This window comes from Oryctolagus cuniculus, chromosome 7 (assembly GCF_051225735.1).
Source record: "Oryctolagus cuniculus isolate XC-2025 breed Fujian yellow rabbit chromosome 7, ASM5122573v1, whole genome shotgun sequence".
In the NCBI taxonomy this organism is placed as follows: Eukaryota; Metazoa; Chordata; class Mammalia; order Lagomorpha; family Leporidae; genus Oryctolagus; species Oryctolagus cuniculus.
This window is the reverse complement of record NC_142873.1, coordinates 47,756,252-47,779,004: the sequence shown is the minus strand read 5'-3', so window position 1 is coordinate 47,779,004 and position 22,753 is coordinate 47,756,252. Positions and strand designations below refer to the sequence as shown.

Sequence of the window (22,753 nt, the reverse complement as noted above, 5' to 3'; positions counted from 1 at the left end):
CAGCTAAGACTTCTCTGGGAAACCACAAAAAGGATTCAGTCACCACAACTACACAGTTCTACTGTGACCTAGTAATCTAGCTGGGAGTCTACCAGGAAAAGAACAGTGAGTTTCCTAGAGATGCACAAATGCTGAGGCCTAAATACTTGGCGTTAATTCCAAATACAGACATATTTTTTGTTTTTCTGATAGAAGGACATTTTCTTGTTAAAGCACCAACTGGCATTGCTGTATTATTTCTGAAACCTTTGGGTTCTGTCAAACTTAGTATTGACATAAGTGAAAATGAGAAAAAACTAATAGTAATTTCTTAAATCCCTAAGTAAAGTTCCCTCAACTCACCAACTTTCTGATGAGGGAAGCCAAAGTTCCTGTTACACCCAAACTTCTAAAAACTCTTGTCCTCTCTTGCCACAGATAAGGAAAGACACAAAGAGAAAGGGGGAAGAAAAGACAGAGTAAGAAAAAGGATAGAAAAAGCAGCATCGTCCACTTCATCATGCTAAAAGACACCGTTCTCCTACCTGGCAAGTCTCTCTTTATCCGCAGAGCTCTGCTCATCATCCGACCTAAAAACAGAATTAATCAACTAAGCTAAAATTAAAATAAAAGGGAGGGAGGGATGGGGGGAAAAGAAGGAGGAAAGAAAAAGGTTAATAAGGAAAAGAAGGAAAGGAAAGAGAAAAAAAAGAAAAAGAAACAGAACAATATGGATGCAGAGTATAGGTGGGGAAACTGGAAACACAGGCAGGAGCCTTGCCTGTAAGTCTGTAAAATCATCTGTTAGGATAAAAAATAACTTACAAGACAAAGGCAACATTAAAACAAGTCCAGTACATACTATAAATTATTATGATCCTGAACACAGAAAGTACTTTGCCAATCAGTCTCTGTAAAGAGTAAGGATATACAGAGATTGAACAAGAACCAATCAAGAGAATTCAGGAAACCATTCTCATACACTACTCCCAACCTGGAAAGGAAATTCCATCCGAATGTGTATGCTATTCTATACTGAAAAAGGTAAAGATGAGTGTGAAACAAATGGTTACAAATATCTCTTCCCCACCCCCCACACACACTCAGACAAAATAACCAACCAGATTTCACCAGAGCAATCAGATAAATGAAACTGAGAGCAATGTTTCTGACATATGTCCTCTATCACTGATTTGTTCCTACAGTAACTCATAATTTCGCTTCAGTCATTTTCACATTTCTCTGTAGTAAAGTCACAACATGACTAAATCTCCAGTACCAACTCTCTCTTTCCTGATGGAGGATACAAAATATTATCACTAAATTTTTGTGGAAAACTGAGATATTTTAAGAATGAGTGGCAAGTAAAGGAATGGCATAGTGTTGGAAGGTCAGTGTACCAGTATTTAATTTGATTTTATATATGTGTATGTATTTATATACATATATACACATACACACATACATATATACACATATATGTAATAAAGAAGCCTCCCATAAAGCATCTAATAAAAGCATGACATTAACAGGCTGAAATATTTCACCACTAAAAATTATACTGACTTTAGGGAAAATTTCAATAAAATGGCCAGTAAGAAAACACAAAATAGGGGCCAGTGCTGTGGAATAGCAGGTTAAGCTGCCACCCTTGCAATGCCAGTTCAAGTTCAGGCTCCTATGCTTCCAATCCAGCTCCCTGCTAATGTACCTGGGAAAGCGGCAGCAGATGATCCCGAGTACTTGGGTCCCTGCCACCCACATGGGAGACAGGGATGGAGTTCCTGAATCCTGGCTGTAGCCTGGCCTGGCCCCAGCTGTTGCAGACATTTGGGCAGTGAACCTGGGAACGGAAGATCTCTTTCTCTCTGTCCCTATCACTCTGCCTTTCAAATAAAGAAAATAAATCTTCAAATACACACACAGAGTAACACTGTAATAATGAGAAGCATGTACAAATTATTCATATATTCTGAAGAGACAGAAAATGGAATGATTTAAGTAGTTTAGAATGTTCCTTGGATCATTTCCTTTAGGAAGTTCCCTGACAAACTATAAAACATTTTTATTCAAAAAGCTGAAGAAGTTGATACATTTTCAGCATTTGAACACCCTGAACTAAATTTCCAAGGAGACATGAGGTCAAATACCTTAACAAATGATATCTTAAAGGAATGATTTCTGTTGTTCGAAATAAAGTTAAATATCTAAAATTTCTATTACTACTGCTATTATTACAACAGATCCACAACCTCTTATCTACTTCAATATTTTTAAATGTAGTGCATAAGCATATAAATATTCACACTAAACAGGAGAAAAGGGGCCGGCGTTGTGGCTCACTCGGTTAATCCTCCACCTGCGGCGCTAGCATCCCATGTGGGCACCAGGTTCTAGACCCAGTTGCTCCTCTTCCAGGCCAGCTCTCTGCTGTGGCCCGGGAAAGCAGTGGAGGGTGGCCCAAGTGCTTGGGCCCCTGCACCCACATGGGAGACCAGGAAGAAGCACCTGGCTCCTGGCTTCGGATCGGTGTAGCTCCGACCGAAGAGGCCATTTGGGGGGTGAACCAACAGAGGGAAGACCTTTCTCTCTCTCTCACTGTCTAACTCTATCTGTATTTAAAAAAAAAAAAAAAAAAAAACAGGAGAAAAGAAGACTAAAATAGCTCAGATCATGATTTAACGGCTTTTTGGAATTTCAGTCAAGAGACTGAACCTACACCACTCATATTAACTGATGTTTTAACTTTTTATGCAGCTTGAAAAACCATTCCCTATATATCTATATTAATTTCTTTTTCAGAAGGTTCACATACTGAAGACTTTATAAGTATCTATTTCGATCAGCTTTGATAAATAAATTCTTCAAAACCCTCTTAGGAAGTAGGCATTTAGCTTAGCCATTAAGACACCCACATGCTACACTGGAGTGCCTAGGTTCAATTCCTAGCTCTGGCTCTTCCCTTCAACTTCCTACACATGCAAATGCCGAGGGTGAAGCTGTAATGCTCAATTAATTCGGTTCCTGGCATCCACATTCAAAATCTGGATTGTGTTCCTGGTTCCTGGCTGTAGCCCTGGCCCAGTCCTAGCCCACTGTGGGCATCTGGGGACCGAACCAGGAGGTAGGGAACTCTCTCTATCCCCCTCTCTCTCTGTCTCTCAAGATAAGAAAAATAGGGGGTTGGCGCTGTGCAACAGCAGTTTAAAGCCCTGGCCTGTAGCTCGGCATCCCATATGGGCATTAGTTCTAGTCCCGGCTGCTCCTCTTCCAAACCAGCTCTCTGCTATGGCCTGGGATAGCAGTGGAAGATGGTCTAAGTCCTTGGGCCCCTGTACCCATGTGGGAGACCCGGAAGAAGCTCCTGGCTTTGGATTGGTGTAGCTCCGGCCATTGGAGCCATCTGGGGAGTGAACTAGCAGATGGAAGACCTTTCTCTCTGTCTCTACCTCTCTCTGTGATTCTGTCTTTCAAATAAATAAAATAAATATTTAAAAAAAAAAAAAGAAAAAGAAAGGGGAGGGGAGGAGAGGGCAGGGGAGGGAAGAAATTAAACACTCTTAAATTCACTCCTTTCCTGTACCAATGCTCAAAGCATTTTATTTTCTCAGTGTTCAAAAATTCTCTGCCTGGGGTCAGCGCTGGGTAGAGGGGGTGAGGCTACCACCTGCAGTGCTGCTCCATTTCCGATCCAGCTCTGCTAATGGCATGGGAAAGCAGTAGAAGATGGCCCAGGTTCTTGGGTCCCTGCACCCGAGTGGGAGACCCGGAAGCAGCTCCTGGCTCCTGACTTCGGATGAGCCCAGCTCTGGCCATTGCAGCCACTTGGGAAGTGAACCAGCAGATAGGGCATCTCTCTCTCTGCCTCTCTAATTCTGCTTTTCAAATAAATAAATGAATCTTTAAAAAAAACACTACTCTGCCTGATATGTATTAGCCCTCTACATCAGTGGTTCTCAAAGTATGGTCCACAGACTGGCAACATCAGCAAGGAATAAATAGTAAGAACTCAGTTAAGTAATATATTTTAAAATAATAGGTTATTCAATTTTTATGAGGTAGTCATAAATTTAATTTTTTAAAAAAGAAATAATTTATTGCTTAGTAATATATATTAATTTCTAAAAAGAAAACCAGAGTGAGACAGATTTATTGTTTAATAAAAGGTAAAAAATATATTTCATCATCTTGACAAGCAATGTTTAAAACTTTTAAGTTGGGGTTGGCGCTGTGGCACAGCAGGTTAAAGCCCCAGCCTGCAGCACTGGTATCCCAGAGTCATGGCTGCTCCACTTCCAATCCAGCTCTCTGCTAATACACCTGGGAAAGCAGCAGAGAATGGTCCAAGTCCTTGGGTCCCTGTATCCACATGGGAGACCCGGAAGAAGCTCCTGACTCCTGGCTTTGGATCGGCCCAGCTCCAGCTGTTGCAGCCATTTGGGGAGTGAACCAGTGGATGGACTACCTCTCTCTGTTTCTACCACTCTCTGTAATTCTTTCAAATAAATAAAATAAATCTTAAAAAAAAAAAACAACAACAACTTTTAAGTTCCAGCCAAAACTCTAGTCTCCAAAAAACTGTCTCTATTGTCATTTTTAAAAGACAAAACCATTATCTGCACAGATTTTGCATAGCAATTTAACAGTAAGTGGAACAATTCCATAGTTTCTGTTTCCATAAACATCTAGCAAGCACACTCCTTTGGCTATCACATACAGAGAAAAACACTATAAAATATACACTAGGGTGGGGCCGGCGCCATGGCGCAGTAGGTTAATCCTCCACCTGAGGTGCCAACGTCCCATCTGGACGCCAGTCCTAGTCTCAGCTGCCCCTCTTCCAATCCAGCTCTCTGCTGTGGCCTGAGAAAGCAGTAGAAGATGGCCCAAGTCCTTGGGCCCCTGCACCCGCATGGGAGACCAGGAAGAAACTCCTGGCTCCTGGTTTCAGATCAGCACAGATCCAGCAGTTGCGGCCACCTGGGGAGTGAACCAATAGAAGGAAGACCTTTCTCTGCCTCTCCTTCTCACTGTCTGTAACTCTATCTCTCAAATAAATAAATAAAATCTTAAATATATATATATATACACACACACACACACACACACACACACACACACACATACCCTAGGGACCAGTGTAATAGCACAGCAGATTAAGCCACCACATGAAAGATTTCTCTGCCTCTGTGCTGCTCTGCTTTTTAAATAAATAAATCTTTAAAACATACACACACACACACACTGCTAGTTTGAAGCTATGTACCTAAAAATAAATGATCATTATAACACTATTTTAGCACCTTTCAAAAGAGGAAAGAGAATGGACTCAGAAATTCATTCTTAACCAGATAAAATTAAAATTCAATATGACTGAGCTGCCATGTCCCCACACACCATCAACCAAGACACTCTACTACATTACCTGGCAAACCGCTCCTTATCATTAGACATCTGATCTTCATCACACCTGCAGAAGAAAAACAGTATTAGTTCAAAGCATTGTATTTGTCATATCTATTTCACAATGCAATGAAAAGCAGAAAGGAGCAAAAAATACTCAACAGAAAAAAAAAGCCAACAGAAAAGATTCACAAATCAATAGAGATAATAACAGTATCCCACAGAACTTAAAAAAAATCTGTGTCTAGGGGAGGGTGTTGTGGCACTGTTGTTAAGCCACCATTTGGGATGCTGGCATCCCATACTGGAATGCCTGGGACTAAGTACCACCTCAGTTTCCAATCCAGCTTCCTGCTGATGTGCACCCTGGGAGCCAAGAGATGTTGGGGCTCAAGTATTTGGGTCACTGCCACCCTTATGGGAGACCTGGATGGACTTCCCAGCTCCTGACTTCAGTATGGCCCAGCCCTGAACAGCCAGTGAATGGAAAGTATTTCCCTTGCTCTTTGCTGCTCTATCTTTCAGATAAATAACAAACTTTCTAAAAATCGACAACTATTATTTGTCAGGTTTCTGATGTCTTCATTACCCTTACTTATCAAACCCACCAAAAAGATGAAGATTTCATGAGGACACAGCTGACTGCCCTCTCAGCACCACTCTAAAGCTTGGGATAGTTTACTTCTGTGTGTGGCAAAAACAAACACGGAACATAAAGTGCATCATTTTCACTTTTTTTTTAAAAAAAGATTTATTGATTCGGCTGAAAAGTCCATGAGAGTATTTCAGGCATGGAAAGCCAAGACACTCTATCAAAAAAAAAAAAAAAAATGACCTAAATGAAAGATCTCCGTGAGTGAGATCCCAGTGGAAAGAACAGGCCATCAGAGAAGGAGGTACCTTTCTCTGAAGGAAGAGAGAACTTCCACTTTGACTATGACCTTATCTAAATAAGATAAGAGTCAGTGAACCCAAAAGGCTTCCATAGCCTTGGAAACTCATGACTGGAGCATAGGGAGATTACTGATGCCATAAACAAGAGTGTCAATTTGTAAAGTCAACAACAGGAGTCACTGTGCACTTACTCCTCATGTAGGATCTCTGTCCTTAATGCGCTGTACATTGTGATTTAATGCTATAACTAGTACTCAAACAGTATTTTTCACTTTGTGTTTCTATGTGGGTGCAAACTGTTGAAATCTTTACTTAATATATACTAAACTGATCTTCTGTATATAAAGAGAATTGAAAATGAACCTTGATGTGAATGGAAGGGGAGAGGAAGTGGGAAAGGGGATGGTTGCAGATGGGAGGGAAGTTAAGGGGGGGGGGGGGAGCCACTGTAATCCATAAGCTGTACTTTGGAAATTCATATTCATTAAATAAAAGTTAAAAAAAAGATTTATTGATTTTGAAAGTCAGACTTACGGGGCAGGGGAGGAAGGAAAGACAGACAGAAAGATCTTCTATCTGCTGGTTCACTCCCCAGAAATGACAAGGGTTGGGCCAGGATGAAGTTAGGAGCCAGGAACTCCATCCAGATCTTCCATATGGATGGCAGGGGGCCAAGCGCTTGGGCCAATTCCCACTGCTTTCCCAGGAGCATTACCAGAGAGCTGGATCAGACGCTGCACAGCCAAGATTCCAATCAGCGCACATACAGAGTAAGTCATAGACAGCAATTAATCTGTTTAATCCATTGCACCACAATGCCAGCCCCTCCACTATCATTTTACAAGACTACTGTCGTGGGGCCAGCACTGTGGCATAGTGGGTAAAGCTGCCGTCTGCAGTGCTGGCACCCCATATGTGCGCCAGTTCCAGTCCCGGATGTTCCACTTCCGATCCAGCTCTCCGCTATGGCCTGAGAAAGCAGTGGAAGATTGCCCAGGTCCTTGAGCACCTGCACCCACGTGAGAAATCCAGAAGAAGCTCCTGGCTCCTGGCTTCTGATTGGCCCAGCTCCTGCCATTGTGGCCAATTGGGGAGTGAACCAGAGGATGAAAGAACTCACTCTCTCTCTCTCTCTCTGCCTCTCCTTCTCTCTCTGTGTTAACTCTTTCAAATAAATAAATAAATCATTAAAAAAATAAAAATAAGGTTCCTTTACTTATCAAATATATTTCTCAGCAATATACAGACTACCTGGGTAATACTTTCAACTCTGGGAAGTGAAACACAGGTTGCAGTCAAGATTATCTTCCTTCTTTGAGTCTTACAGCTTTTCTTACTTGAAAACAAGGTAAGCAATTGGTATTCATCAAGAATATCCCCCCTTTCTGAAAGAATCCATTCATGAATATACTGAAAAGCCCATGTTCATTGTTCCAGAAGATTCATCACTCAAGGATACAAATTCCAATTCCTGATACCTGTAGGAGTGAACTGGTATCAAAGAGTGTGATAAAGTAGTACATTAATAAGTTATACCTCCTAGTATCCACTCTCTCGTATAGCCTCCTCCCACACTGACTCAGGACTTGTATATACGATTTGCTTTGGTCAATGAGATGTTAGCAAATGTCATACATGAGGAGGCTTGATAAGCACTGCGCATTGAGAGTGGCCTTTAGAATGCTGCCATGGCCAAGTGAAGCCTGGCCTCCCTGGAGACAAAAGACCACATGCGGATACCAGCCAGCCCAGCTGAGTCAAGTGCTCAGAGCTGACCAGCTGGTTGAATACCATCTGAAGAGTGGGTCTAGGAAAGATCAACAGAAAAACCACACAGTTAATTCAGAGAGCTGTGAGAAATAATGAACTGTTGTTCTTTTTAAGCTATGCACCTATAGATAATTGATACAGAAGGTCTTGTAAACTATGTGCTTCTCCCCAAGTCTCTTCTCTGGAATTATTAACAGAATGCTTGAAAATTTTCTGGTACATAATATAAAAATTTTAAGTTTTAGGATAAAACATTCTCCTTAAGCCTAAGGATGAAAGTATTTTTAATTTTAGTGCATTTTAATTTATTTTTAATTTTACTGAATGTTTAATATCAGAAATGTAGAGAAAGTTCTTCAAAATCTTACCTCAAAAATTTACTGTTCCCTTCTCCATCATCATCAAAATCCAGCCTAGGAAAACCAACAATAAATATTGTAAATCTACTAATACTACAAAATATTAAAAAAATTAAGATTTGTGAACACAAGCTATCTGTGCACACATTCAAACAGAAAAGGAAAAAGCGAAAGTAAGCAGAAGTCAAAAGATCTCCACCACATTGATGTCATAGTGCCTAGATAAGCAAAGAAGCTGAGCACTAGACTAAAGGAACACCTACAGCTACCTCAACACTTCCCTGGGTAGCAGTCCCCATTTGCCAAAGTTTTTGCCTCAAAGTATAGCAATCTCTATGAAAGGAGCAGGAATCCACTCAAAATGGACAAGAAAAAAAATCAACATGATTACCTCAGGCCCATTTTTCATTTCTATGGTCTACTCTAAGCCATGCTGCCAGCTTTCTTAAACACCTTCTACCTTCCTTTTTTTGGAAGGCAGAGTGACAAAGAGAGGAGAGAGGGAAAGAGAGAGAGAGAGATGTTCCATCTGTTGGTTCAGTCCCTAAATGCTTGAAAAAGCTGAGGCTGGGCAAAGCCAAATAAGAGCAAGAACTCCAATCAGGCTGGCACCGCGGCTCACTAGGCTAATCGTCTGCCTGCAGCGTCGGCACACCAGGTGCTAGTCCCGGTCGGGGTGCCGGATTCTGTCCCAGTCGCTCCTCTTCCAGTCCAGCTCTCTGCTTGGCCCGCAAGGGCAGTGGAGGATGGCCCAAGTCCTTGGGCCCTGCACCCACATGGGAGACCAGAAGGAAGCACCTGGCTCCTGGCTTTGGATCAGCGCGGTGCGCCACTGGCCATTGGGGAGTGAACCAACGGAAAAGGAAGTCTCTCTCTCTCACTGTCCACTCTGCCTGTCAAAAAAAAAGGAACTCCATCCAGATTTCCCACCACGGTGGCAGGGACTCAAGCACTGGGATCATCAAATACTACCCTCCTAGGCACACTGGCAGGAAGCTGGATTGGAAGTGGAGTAGCCAGGACCTGAACCAGCATGGGACACAGTTGTTCCAAACAGTGGCTTAAACCGCTGCACCATGTCTGCCCCTCTGAAACATCTTTCAAAACAGTGATGTTACATAAGGGAATTATACAAGACTTAAGAAGGTTGTTAGATAATGCTTCTTTCCTTCACTCATTTAATACACAATACAATAGGTACCACATTCAAGACACTGTGCTAGGTGAAGCAAAAATAAGAACTTTTCCCTCAAGGGACTTTTTGGCTAGGCAAGTACAAATTATAAACTAAATGAGAAAGGGAAAGTACCATGGGAATGGCACAATCAATATGCTACAATTAGTGAAAGGAAAGGTGACTTTCATGGGATTAGAGAAAGTATTAGGTAATAAAGTAGGCCAATCTCCTATTAATCTCTGTACTTAATTAAGCCAAAATGCTGTTCTTGTTACCACCATAACCCAGTGATAACTCTTGGCGTATCTGCGAGTGGGATAACCTGGTATTAGGAGCCTCTGGGTGGGTTGCATGTGGAACACATGGCATCAATTCTGAAAACATTTGTTCCTCCTCCTCCTTCTTGAAGCCCCTTATTATCTATCAAAATCCTAGGCCCCTACTCTATTCCTTACAATTACTCTAAAGAAATAATGTGAAAGAGAGAAGCAATACAAAGAAGCTTATTGCATTATTACTTAACAAAAGCAAAATCTTCAAAATAGAATGCCCAAGAATTAATTACATGGTGTCAGAGTGTGGCACAACAAATTCAGTCACCATGTGGGATGCTGGCATCACATATGGGTGCCAGGTTCCAGTGGTTTAGGTCCCAGTTGCTCCACTTTTGATCCAGTCCTGCTAATGCACCTGGGGAGGCAACAAAAGATGGCCCAAGTACTTGGGCCCCTGCCATTATGTGTAAGACCTGGATGGAGTTACAGGTTCCTGACTTCAGCCAGGCCCAGCCCTGGCCTTTCTGGCCATTTAGGGAATAAACCAGCGGATAGAAGATTCTCTGTGTGTGTGTGTGTGTGTGCGTGTGTGTGTTTCCCTCTAACTCTGCCTTTCAAATAAATAAACAAATATTTTTTAAAAATTTAATCACATCATTTTATGCAATCATTAAAAATTATTCTACATAGACTATGCAACAATATGTAAAAGGTTATTAAATATATTGGGTTAGATGAGAAAGCCAACTACACAAAACTATATAATTACATCATATAATTATTAAGGGATTTATATACAGAAAAAAGACTGAAGGAAATATACTAAAAAATTAATGGTACAGATGGGCAATTAGCTTAGTGGTTAAAATGCCAATTAGGGGGCTGGCATTGTGGTGCAGTGGGTAAAACTGTTTCTTGAAACGCAGCCATCCCAGCTGCTCCACTTCCGATCCAGCTCCCTGCTAATGAACCTGGGAAAGGCAGCAGAAAATGACCCAGGTGTTTGGGCCCCTGCCATCCTCACAGGAGACCTGAATAAAGCACCTGGCACCTGGCTTCAGCCTGTCCCAATGCTGGTCATTGCGACCATCTGGAGAGCGAACCAGCAGATGAAAGATTCTCTCTCTCTCTCTTTCTCTCTGTAACTAACTTTCAAAATAAATAAATGTTAAAAAAAAAAAAAAAAAAAAAAAGAGTAAGACTCTAAAGCCAAACTCCTAAGGTTCATATCCCAGGTCTGCCACTTACTAATGTCAGAAAGTTAGAAAGTTGGGTTACTTTTTCACCCTATGACTCAGTGTATGAATTAAAATGTGTAAAGTTCTTGAACACATAACATGGCTTAATATTTACACATGATACCACTTAACCCAGGGATCACTCTTACATTATTAGTGGTAAAACTAAAAGAATAGTTATAATATTAGCTACATATTTTTTAAAAGAGAAAGGGAAATTTAATGCCAATATATGGCTAAAATATTATCCATTCTTCCAGGCCCTTAAAAGCAACCTCCTTTCTGAAGCTTTTCCCAATCTATACCAATCAAATGTGTTACATCCATACACTGAAAAACACTGTATTTGTTCCCTTCCTATAAAACTTGACATATTCTGGAGCCAGCACTATGGTACAGCAGGTTAAGACATTGCCTGCTGTGGCAGCATCCCATATGGGCACCTGTTTTGAGTCCCGATGACTCCACTTCCAATCCAGCTCTCTGCTAATGTGCCTGGGAAAGCAGCAGAAGATGGCCCAAGTCCTTGGGTCCCTGCACCAACATGGGAAACCAGGAAGAAGCTCCTGGCTTCAGATCGGCCCAGCTCTGGCCGTTGCTGCCATTTGGGAAGCAAACCAAAGGATGGAAGGCCATCCTCTCTCTCTCTCTCTTCTCTCTCTCTCTGCAACTGTTTCTCTCAAATAAATAAATCTTAAAAAAAAAAAAAAAAAAAAAAAAAAAAAAAACTTGACATATTCTATCTTGTATTTATGTGTGTAATGATTATCTCTATCAGAATTCAGAATATATACAACTGGGGCCAGTGGTGTGGCGCAACGGGTTAAAGCCCTGGCCTGAAGCGCCGGCATCCCATATAGGTGCCAGTTCTAGTCCCGGCTGCTCCTCTTCCAATCCAGTTCTCTGCTATGGCCTGGGAAAGCAGTGGAGGATGGCCCAAGTCCTTGGGCCCCTACACCCGCAAGGGAGACCCAGAGGAAGCTCCTGGCTCCTGGCCTTGGATCAGCACAGCTCTGGCAGTTGCAGTCATCTGGGGAGTAAACCAGTGGATGGAAGACCTCCCTCTGTCTCTACCTCTCTCTGTAACTCTTTCAAATAAAAATAAAAAAGAATACATACAACTGTATCTTGTTTATCTTTGTATCATATTAGCAATCAGATAATGCCATATATTTATTAGGTATTTAATAAATACTACTGGGGGGTGGGCATTTGGTACAGCAGATAAGACACTGCTTAGGACACCCATATCACATATTGGAGTGCCTAGGTTTCTGTCTTGACTCCTTTTCTAATTCCAGCTTCCTCCTAATGCACACCCTGGAAAGCAGGAGGTGATGGCTCCAATACTTGGGTTCCTACAACCTGTGTAGGGGACCTGGATTAAGTTCTGGACTCCTAGCTTCAGCCTAGCCCAGCTCCAGCTATTATAGACATTTGGGAAAAAAAACTAGCAGATGGGCAAACTCTTTGGATCTGTTTCTTTCTCTTTCAAATAAATAAAATTAGATTTAAATTTTTAAATAAATACTTTGGAACAGATTGGACTCTGTATTATATAAACCAAACAAGATACCAGTAACTTGAAAAAGAACTATTGTAGAGTTCAGCACTCTCTAAATTCAGAAAAGAAACCCAACAAAATGATTTGCAGAATGCAGATAAAGCAGTGAACAGTTTTCTCAGCAATAGTAAATCCTTCAGCTTAGCCACAGTCTTTGATCTTGCAGAGCCTTTTTGGTTTGGGGGAAAAAAACTGCTTACAGAGACTTGGATAAAAGCATCACTTTTATATAAAGTAAATGGGGCAGGAATGGAAGCTGCCACATGGGACACCCATATCTCATATAGGAGCTGGCTCAAGTCCCAGCTGCTGTGTTTTTGATCCAGCTTCCTGCTAATGCACCCTGGATGCAGCAGATGATGGCCCTATTGTCTGGATCCCTGCCACCCATTATGGGAGTCCCAGATGCAGTTCCTGGTTCCTGGCTTCAGCCTGGCCTACCCCAGGCTGTTGTGGGCATTTGGGGAGTGAGCCAGCAGATGGAAGATCAATCTATCTCCTCCCTCCCTCTCTCTTTGCCACTGTCTTCCTCTCTGTCACTCTGCCTTTCAAATAAATAAATAGATGTTCTTTTTTTAAAAAAAGAATTTTTAAAAATAAAGTAAAACCCATAGACTGGCCGGTGCCGTGGCTCACTAGGCTAATCCTCCGCCTGCGGCACCGGCACCCTGGGTTCTAATCTCAGTCGGGGCACCGGATTCTGTCCCGGTTGCTCCTCTTCCAGTCCAGCTTTCTGCTGTGGTCTGGGAAGGCAGTGGCGGATGGCCCAAGTCCTTGGGCCCTGCACCCACATAGGAGACCAGGAGGAAGCACCTGGCTCCTGGCTTCGGATCAGCGCTGGCTGCAACGTGCCGGCAGTAGCGGCCCTTTGGGGGGTGAACCAACAGAAGGAAGACCTTTCTCTCTGTCTCTCCCTCTCTCTCTCACTGTCTAACTCTGCCTGTCAAAATAAAATAAATAAAATAAAAATAAAAATAAAAACCACGGACTGAGGAGAGTTACATGTTGGCAGTATAGTAAGTAACCAATAGAAGTGAGAGGGTCAGAAACAGCCAAGTGGGTTCAGCAATTACTAAATCAAGTGATTTACAGAAGGGACTCTCATGACACACCATACTCAAACGCACCCTGGTCGCCGCTTAACAGCCCTCTGGACAATGGTTCCTCCACCTTGAATGGCTGGCCCAGGGTTTCCAGAGGTAATGTTTGGACCGAGTGATGGTACATCTGATGTCATTTCTGTCAGGAAAAAAAAAACAAAAACAAAAACAGGAAATACACATTTTTTAAAAGGAGGCCCTTAAAAAACAAGGCACTTGCTTAACATAAGTATCAAGTTGGCTAAAAGAAAGGCTCAAATAGTAGAAAAAAATTTAGTAGTATGCTAGAAAATCCAAATATTCATTTCTAGTTTTCTCTTCTTAAAGTTGATAAAGTGTTTCTCCACACTTCAGCTCTTCCTACTTGACAGAGTTTGGAAGAGAGAATAGTATGTGCTGCAACCTTCACTTTCAAAAACTTGTAACAGGGGCCGGCACTGTGGCGCAGTGGGTTAACCCTCTGGCCTGCAGTAGCAGCATCACATCTAAGCGCCGGCTCGAGTCCCGGCTGCTCCTCTTCTGATCCAGCTCTCTGCTACGGCCTGGGATAGCAGTAGAAGATGGCCCAACTCCTTAGGCCCCTGCACCCACGTGGAAGACCCGGAGGAACCTCCTGGCTCCTGGCTTTGGATCGGCGCAGCTCCAGCCGTTGCAGCCAATTGGGGAGTGAACCTCTCTCTCTGCCTCTCGACTCTCTCTGTGTGTAATTCTGACTTTCAAATAAATAAATAAATCTTTAAAAAAAGCTTATAACTATAATATTAATTTAAAATACATATACAAGTTAGCTTACAGACTTCATTCATGCAATTCTTTTTATTTATTTCAATTGGAAAACACAGAAAAAAAGTAAAAATCACCTAAATGCCACAACTTTTTTTTTTTTTTTTTTTTTTTTTTTTTTTTGACAGGCAGAGTGGACAGTGAGAGAGACAGAGAGAGAAAGGTCTTCCTTTGCCGTTGGTTCACCCTCCAATGGCCGCCGCTGCAGCCGGCGCACCGCGCTGATCCTGGCAGGAGCCAGGAGCCAGGTGCTTTTCCTGGTCTCCCATGGGGTGCAGGGCCCAAGCACCTGGGCCATCCTCCACTGCACTCCCTGGCCATAGCAGAGAGCTGGCCTGGAAGAGGGGCAACCGGGACAGAATCCGGCGCCCCAACCGGGACTAGAACCCGGTGTGCCGGCGCCGCAAGGTGGAGGATTAGCCTATTGAGCCACGGCGCCGGCTCTAAATGCCACAACTTAAAAATTATGTAGAATAAAACTGAAAGCCCCTTATTATGTCTCTTTCCTTCCCTCTCCCTTCAATGTCAGTCACACACAGTAACTATTGCTCATAGCTGAGTCCCCCTTCTTTTTTATTCAATTTATATACACCTGTCATGAAATCAAAAATAGGCATACTTTTTCTTAGTAAAAACAGAATTCTGATCTGCAACTTGCTTTTGTTATTTATATATACATCATGAATTCTACCTACATACTCACAATCATACACGTATATGCTTCATCTTTTTTTACTTCATATTATATAATGTAATATCACATTATTCAACAGTCCAAAACTGACTGACATCTAGGTTCTCACTGACTTTTTACTATTATAAATAATGCTCCAAGAATATTTAATTACAGAGCTTTAAGGTTTTTTTGCTATTTAGCATAGATCCTTAAAGGTGGAATTCATTGTATCCAAGCATATAAAAATTTAAAATTTTGATGGAGAGGCCACCATCATGGTGTAGCAGGTTAAGCTGCCACTTGCAACATCAGCACTCTATACAGAAGCGCCAATTGGAGTCCTGCCTCTACTGCTTCCAATACAGCTCCCTGCTAATGCTACTGGGAAACAGCAGCAGATGGTCCAAGTACTTGGCCCCTGCCACCAACTGAGAGACCTAGATGGAGTCCCTGGCTTCAGCCTGGTCCAGCCCTGGATGCTACAGCCATTTGGGGAGTGAACCAGTAGATAGAGATACCTGTGTGCATGTGTGTTTGAGTGTGTGCATGCGCATATGTATGTCTCTGTAACTCTGTCTTTTGAATAAAAATAAATAAATCATTAGGGCCAGCAGTGTGGCGTAGCAGGTTAAGCCACTGATTGTGATGTCAGAATCCCATATGGAAGCCAATTTGAGTCCTTGCCACTCCACTTCAGATCCAGCTCCCTGCTAATGGCCTGAGAAAGCAGTGGAGGATGGCCCAAGTGCTTAGGCCCCTACACTCTCATGAGTGTAATTTACCATATTAGCACTACAGAGAAGAAAAAAAAATCAGTTTATCAATGAATGCATAAAAATCATTTGACAAGGGCTGACACTGTGGTGAGGTGAGTTAAGCCACCACTTGTGACAAAGGCACAGGTTGCTCCACTTGTGATCCCGCTTCCTACAATGAATCTGGGAAAGCAGTAGAAGATGGCTCCAATACTTCAGAGCCCGCAGCCACCCATGTGGAAGGCCAAGATAAAGTTCCTAGCTCCTGGTTTCAACCTAGTCCAGACCCATCTGTTGCAGGCATTTGGAGAGTCAATCAGCAGATGGTAGATATCTCTCGCTCTCTCTTTTCCCACACCCCATCACTCTTCCAAATAAATCTTAAAAAAAAAAAAAAGAAGTTTGAGGGACCCACATGGTGACACAGCAGGTTAAGACGCTGCTTGTGACGTCGGCATCCTATATGGGCAACTGGTTCCAGTCCCAGCTGCTCCACTTCAGATCCAGCAATCTGCTAATGCACCTGGAAAAGCAGCAGAAGATGGCCCATGTGCCTGAGCTCCTAACACCCACAGGGGGACCCAGATGAAGCTCCTAGCTCCTGGCTTCACGCTTGGCCCAGCCATTTGGAGTAGGACCTACCAACGGAAAAAAGATTTCTCTAACTTTGCCTTTCAAATAAGTAAATAATTCTTTTTTAAAAAATCATTAGACAAAATTCAATATCCATTCTTGATTTTCAAACATGCTCAGAAAAATAGGAAGAAAATCATTCTTAATTGATAATCTTCAAAAAGAAAAAAAGTAGCTAACCTACTTACAGTAAAAGTGAGCAGTTTATCCCTAAGATTGGAAACTGGACAATACTGTGCACTCTTTTTTTTTTTTTGACATGCAGAGTGGTGGACAGTGAGAGAGAGAGACAGAGAGAAAGGTCTTCCTTTGCCGTTGGTTCACCCTCCAATGGCCGTGGCTGGCGTGCTGCGGCCGGCGCACCGCACTGATCCGATGGCAGGAGCCAGGTACTTATCCTGGTTTCCCATGGGGTGCAGGGCCCAAGCACTTGGGCCATCCTCCATTGCACTCCCTGGCCACAGTAGAGAGCTGGCCTGGAAGAGGGACAACTGGGACAGAATCCGGCGCCCCGACCGGGACTAGAACCCGGTATGCCAGAGCCACAAGGCGGAGGATTAGCCTAGTGAGCCACGGCGCCAGCCAATACTGTTCACTCTTACCACTTATTTAAACACGGTGTGGGGCTGGCACTGTGGCGTAGCAGGTAAAGCCGCTGCCTAAAGGGCTAGCATCCCACGTGGTTACCGGTTTGAGTCTCGGCTGCTCCACTTCCGATCCAGCTCTCTGCTATGGCCTGGGAAAGCAGAAGATGGCCCAAGTCCTTGGGCCCCTGCACCCACGTGGGAGATCGGGAAGAGGCTACTGGCTCCTGGATTCAGATCAGCACAGCTCCAGCTGTTGCGACCATCTAGGGAGTGAACGAGTGGATTGGAAGACCTCTCTCTGTCTTTCTCTCTCTCTGCCTCTCTGTAGCTCTGCCTTTCAAATAAACAAATCTTAAAAAAAATAAACATGATGTTGGAAATTACAGCACAAATGTAAGAAATGCAAATAATGTAAGAAAACAAAATAAAAGCATGTAGATCCAAAAGGAAAACAAAAATTATCCCTATATACAGATGACATTACTGTTTATGTAGAAAAGCCTACAGAATCTACCAAAAAAATAAAAATAAAAAACCCCTCCTAAAATAAGTGAATACAACAAACCTGCAATATACAAGATAAACATACAAAAATCAAATGTATTTTTATGGAGCTGGCAGGTTAGCTGCCACCTACGACACTGGCATCCCATGTGCACACTGGCTCGAGTCCTGGCTGCTCCACTTCCAATTCAGCTCACTGCTAATGGCCTAGGAAAGGCACTAGAGGGCGGCCCAAGTGCTTAGGTCCCTGTCACCCATCTGGGAGAAATGGAAGAAGCTCCTGGTTTTGGCCTGGCCCAGTGCTGGCCATTGTGGCCATCCAAGTGAACCCGTGGATAAAAGATCTCTCTCTCTCTCTCTCTCTCTCTCTCTCTCTCTCTCTCTGTGTGTGTGTGTGTGTGTAACTCTAACAAATAAATAAATTCTTTAAAAAAAAAAAATGCAGTAGGTTAAGCCTCCACTGGCAGCACCAGCATTGCTTACGGGCACGAGGTCAAGTTTTGGCTGCTCCACTTCCGATCCAGCTCCGTTCTGGGAATCCCAGCTTCCTACTGCCTGGGAATGCAGTGGAAGATGACCCAAGTGCTTGGGCCCCTGCACCCATATGGGAGATCCAGAAGAAGCTCCTGGCTCCTGGCTGCTGGCTTCAGATTGGCCCAGCTCCAGCCATTGCGGCTATTTAGGGAGTGGACCAGCATACTGAAGATCTCTGTCTCTTCCTCTCTCTGTAACTCTGCCTCTCAAATAAATAATCTTTTCAAAAAAAAAAATGTATTTTGGGGGCCAGCACAGTGGCATAGAAGGCTAAGTCTCTGCCTGTGGTGCCAGCATCCCATATGGGTGCTGGTTTGGGTCCTGGATGCTCTACTTCCAATCCAGCTCCCTACTGATGCACTTGGGAAAGCAGAGGAAGATGGTACAAGTTCTTGGACCCCTGCACCCACGTGGGAGACCTGGAAGAAGCTTCTGGCTCCTGGCTTCAGCCTGGCCCAGCCCCAGCTATTGCAGCCATTTGGGGAATGAATCAGTGGATGGAAAATCTCACTCTTTCTTCTTCTCTATCTGAGCCTTTCAAATAAATCTTTAAAAGTATGTATTTTATATACCCCCAATAAATACACAGACACCAAAATTAAAATATAAATCTGTGCCAGCATAGTGGCACAGAGTGGGTTAAGGCACTGCCTGTGATGCCAGCATGCCATACTTGAGTGTCAGTTTGAGTTGTGGCTGTTCCACTTCTGATCCAGCTTCCTCCAAAGTGCTAGGGAAGGCAGCAGAAAATGGTCCAAGTATTGGGCTCCTACCACCCACATGAAGAATGGAGTTCCTGGTTCCTGGCTTCGGTCTGCCCCAGTGTTCCAGCTGTTGCAGGCTTTTGGGAAGTGAACCAGTGAATGGAAAAGATTCTCTCTCTCTCTCTCCCCTCCCTCCCTTACTCCCTCCCTCCCTTTCTGTTGCAGGCTTTTGAGGAGTGAACCAGAAGATGGAAGTTCTTTCTCTAACATTCTATCATTCAAATAAATAAGAAATTTTTGAAAAAATTAAAACAGGGGTCTGCACTGTGGTGCAGCAGGTAAAGCCACCACCTGCAGTGCTGGTATCCCATATGGATGCCCGTTCAAGTCCTGGCTGCTCCACTTCCAATCCAGCTCTCTGCTATGGCCTGGGAAGGCAGTAGAAGATGGCCCAAGTCCTTGGGGCCCTGCACAGCTGCTGGCTTCAGATCAGCGCAGCTCCAGCTACGGTGGCCAATTGAGGAGTGAACCAGCGGATGGAAGAACTCTCCCTCTGCCTCTCCTCTCTCTGTGTAACTCTTTTGAATAAATAAATATATTTTGGGGGCCGGCGCCGTGGCTCACTTGGTTAATCCTCCCCCTGCAGCGCGGCATCCCATATGAGTGCCGGTTCTAGTCCCGGTTGCTACTCTTCCAGTCCAGCTCTCTGCTGTGGCCTGGGAAGGCAGTGGAGGAAGGGCCAGGTGCTTGGGCCCCTGCACCTGCGTGGAAGACCAGGAAAAGCACCTGGCTCCTGGCTTCAGATCAGCGTAGCTCTGGCCGTAGCTCCGGCCGTAGCGGCCATTTTGGGGGTGAACCAACGGAAGGAAGACCTTTCTGTCTCTCTCTCTCTCTCACTGTCTAACTCTGTCAAATAAAAATAAATAAATATATCTTTAAAAAATTAATAAACAAAAATATAAATCCAGGCTGGCATTTAACCTAATGGTTAAAGACACCAGTTAGCACATCCACATCTGATATCAGAGTGCTTAGGTCTGATTTCTGACTCAGCTTCCTGCTAATGCAGACCCTGGGAGGCAGTGATGACAGCTAAATAAATTGGGTTCTCACCACTTGTGTGGAAGATGTGGGTGGAGCTCCTGGTGTCAGCCCCAGCCCAGCCCTAACTGTGACAGGCATCTGGAGAGTAAACCAGCAAGTGAGAACACTCTTTCAAATAAATGAATAAATAAAATCCATTAACAATTATTTTTTTAAAAAGATCTAGGTATAAATCTAATAAACACACACAGGGCTTGTATGATGAAAACTATGCAACACTGATGAAAGAAATCAGACTGGGGCTAATGCTGTGGGGCAGCAGGTTGGGCTGCTACTTGCAGAGCCAGCATCCCACTGGGCACCGGTTAAAGTCCTGACTATTGCACTTCCAATCCAGCTCCTGTTAATGCCCGGGAAAAGCAGCAGATGATGGCCAAAGTGTTTGGGCCCCTGCACTCACATGGTAAACCCAAATGAAGCTCCTTTGGCCTGGCCCAGCCCTGGCCCTTGCGGCCATTTGGAGAGTGAAGCAGAAGTTGGAGGCTCTCTCTCTCTCTCTCTCTCTCTCTCTCTCTGTAACTCCATATTTCAAATAAATAAATAAATAAATATTTTAGAGAAAGAAGCAAATTAAAAATATAAATAAACACAAAAACATAATATGCTCACAAATTTGAATATTCAACACAGTAAAGATGTCAACTTTCCCAAAACTAATACATAGGTTTAACACAATTCCTATAAAAATTCCAGCAAGACTTCTTTGTAGTATAAACAAGACTATCCTAAAGATAAAAGAACTATAATAAACGATCTTGGAAAAAAAATAAAGTCAACTCAAATTCAGGACTTACATAGCTATGTTTGGTCTTAGAAGAGAGATATAAAGATCAACGGAACCCAAAAACATACCCTCACATATAAGAAGAGTACTTAAAAATGTTAGTGAAGAAAGGCAATTAAAAGATGAGTTTAGGAAACAGACACCTACATCCCACATTACAGTGCCTGGGTTTGATTCTTAGCTTGGGCTCTTGACTCCACCTTCTCACCAATGAAGACATGGGAGGTATTAGTGATAGCTCAAGTAACTGGGTTCCTGCCACCCACCTGAGACCTAAATTGCATTCCCTGCCCCTGGCCCCAGTCCAGGCACAGCCCAGCCAAGCCCTAGCTGTTACAGGTCTTTGGGGAATGAACCAGCAGATGGGAGATCCCTCTCAATTTCCTTAAAAATGGAAAACTTTATTTAATTTTTAATTTTAATTTTATTTTTATTTTACTGTAATTAGTAAAGCTTGAGGGCATACTGGAATAAGGAGGGGCTCTAAACCTAAAGACTCCTGTCTTTAAGAGAAAGGGAGGGAGATTGGATATGGAGACATAGAGACTGGACTCAGCTCTAAGCTAGAATAGAGGAAGAGGTTTATCCTTAAGAACCTCCAGACAGAACAATCCCTGGCATTATCTTTATTTTAGACCTGGAGCCTCAGAATTTTGAAAGAATATATTTCTACTGTTTTTGCACCTCTAGTGTGTGTTATTTATTACAGCATCCCTGGGACATTAATACAATAATTATGTATGGCTCTTTTAATATACTGCTGGATTTGATTTGCTAAAATTAGCTCCTTCTAAGTAGAAAAATAACTTAGTGTGCTACAAAGGTAGTACAGTTAAGGCATATTTTTAGTGCACTGAACTCAAGTACCTTCTATAAAGAAAAAAATCGCAATCTCACTGACAGAAATAATCGAAAAATAGCAAACACAACATAATTTAATCAGTCAACCTATTCTTCCAAGTTCACATCAAAATTATTTCTAAATATACTCACTTTCCTGAAATAGGTAAAATTAACTCACTGAAAACATATGACACAAAAACAAGTGACAAAGTATTATAAATTGAATAAATAATAAAATGTTCAAAAAGAAATGTTGGTAACAACAGGTCATATAAATGAACATAGAAAAGTTCATGGATGGGGCCAGTGCTGTGACACAGTAGGTTAAGCATCTGCACTAGCATCTCATATGGGCACCGGTTACAGTCCCAGCTGCTCTCCTTCCAATTCAGCTCCCTGCTGGTAGCCTGGGAAAGCAGTGGAAGATGGCTCAGGTACCTGGGCCTCTGTACCCACATCGGAGACCTGAAGAAGCTCCTGACTTCGGACTGACCCAGCTCCAGCCGTTGCGGCCATTTGGAGAATGAACCAGCAGATAGAAGACCTCTACCTCTTTCTCTATCTCTGTCTGTAACTCTGCCTCTCAAATATATAAATAAATTTTTTTTCAAATCTTCACGGAAAGGAGAGGGTACCTGGCATAGCAGTTAAGATGTTGCTTGCAGGGGCCAGCACTGTGGCATAGCAGGTAAAGCCACTGCTTACAGAACCAGCAGATAGAAGATCTCTCTCTGCCTCTACCTTTCTTTCTCTGGAACTCTGCCTTTCAAATAAATAAATAAATCTTACAAAAAAAGTAAAATAAAGGGAGGAAAGGGAAATCATACTTATTCTGAACCCTTTTTCTTCCATGTAAAATAAAGATGCTGGAAACAGCACCAGGACAGTATTTATGACATTCAAACTATCACTATCACAAATACTGTTGCAATGGACACACTTGTGTATCATTATGCACAGCTGCCAGTATTTCTATATACTCAAATTTCTGAAAATGTCTCACTGGATCTAAGGAGTAGACATATTCAAAACTTTGCCCATAAGCCTCTAAGGAGGATACACCAATTAAGAACCCCACACAGGCCGG

General features: G+C 42.9%; 1 protein-coding gene across 10 annotated transcripts in view; it reads right to left on the bottom strand.

The window, feature by feature from the left end:
* The window catches only part of ARNT (aryl hydrocarbon receptor nuclear translocator), a 68,794-nt gene that overhangs the window by 32,683 nt on the left and 13,358 nt on the right, over window positions 1-22,753 (bottom strand). For 3 of the 10 annotated variants that reach the window (XM_051856009.3, XM_051856010.3, NM_001082206.1), the window contains 4 exon segments: window positions 13,787-13,898; window positions 8,415-8,459; window positions 5,405-5,449; window positions 525-569 (listed from right to left, as the gene is read on the bottom strand). In XM_051856009.3, the coding sequence (XP_051711969.1) occupies window positions 525-569; window positions 5,405-5,449; window positions 8,415-8,459; window positions 13,787-13,898 (247 nt within the window). 10 annotated transcript variants of the gene reach the window in all.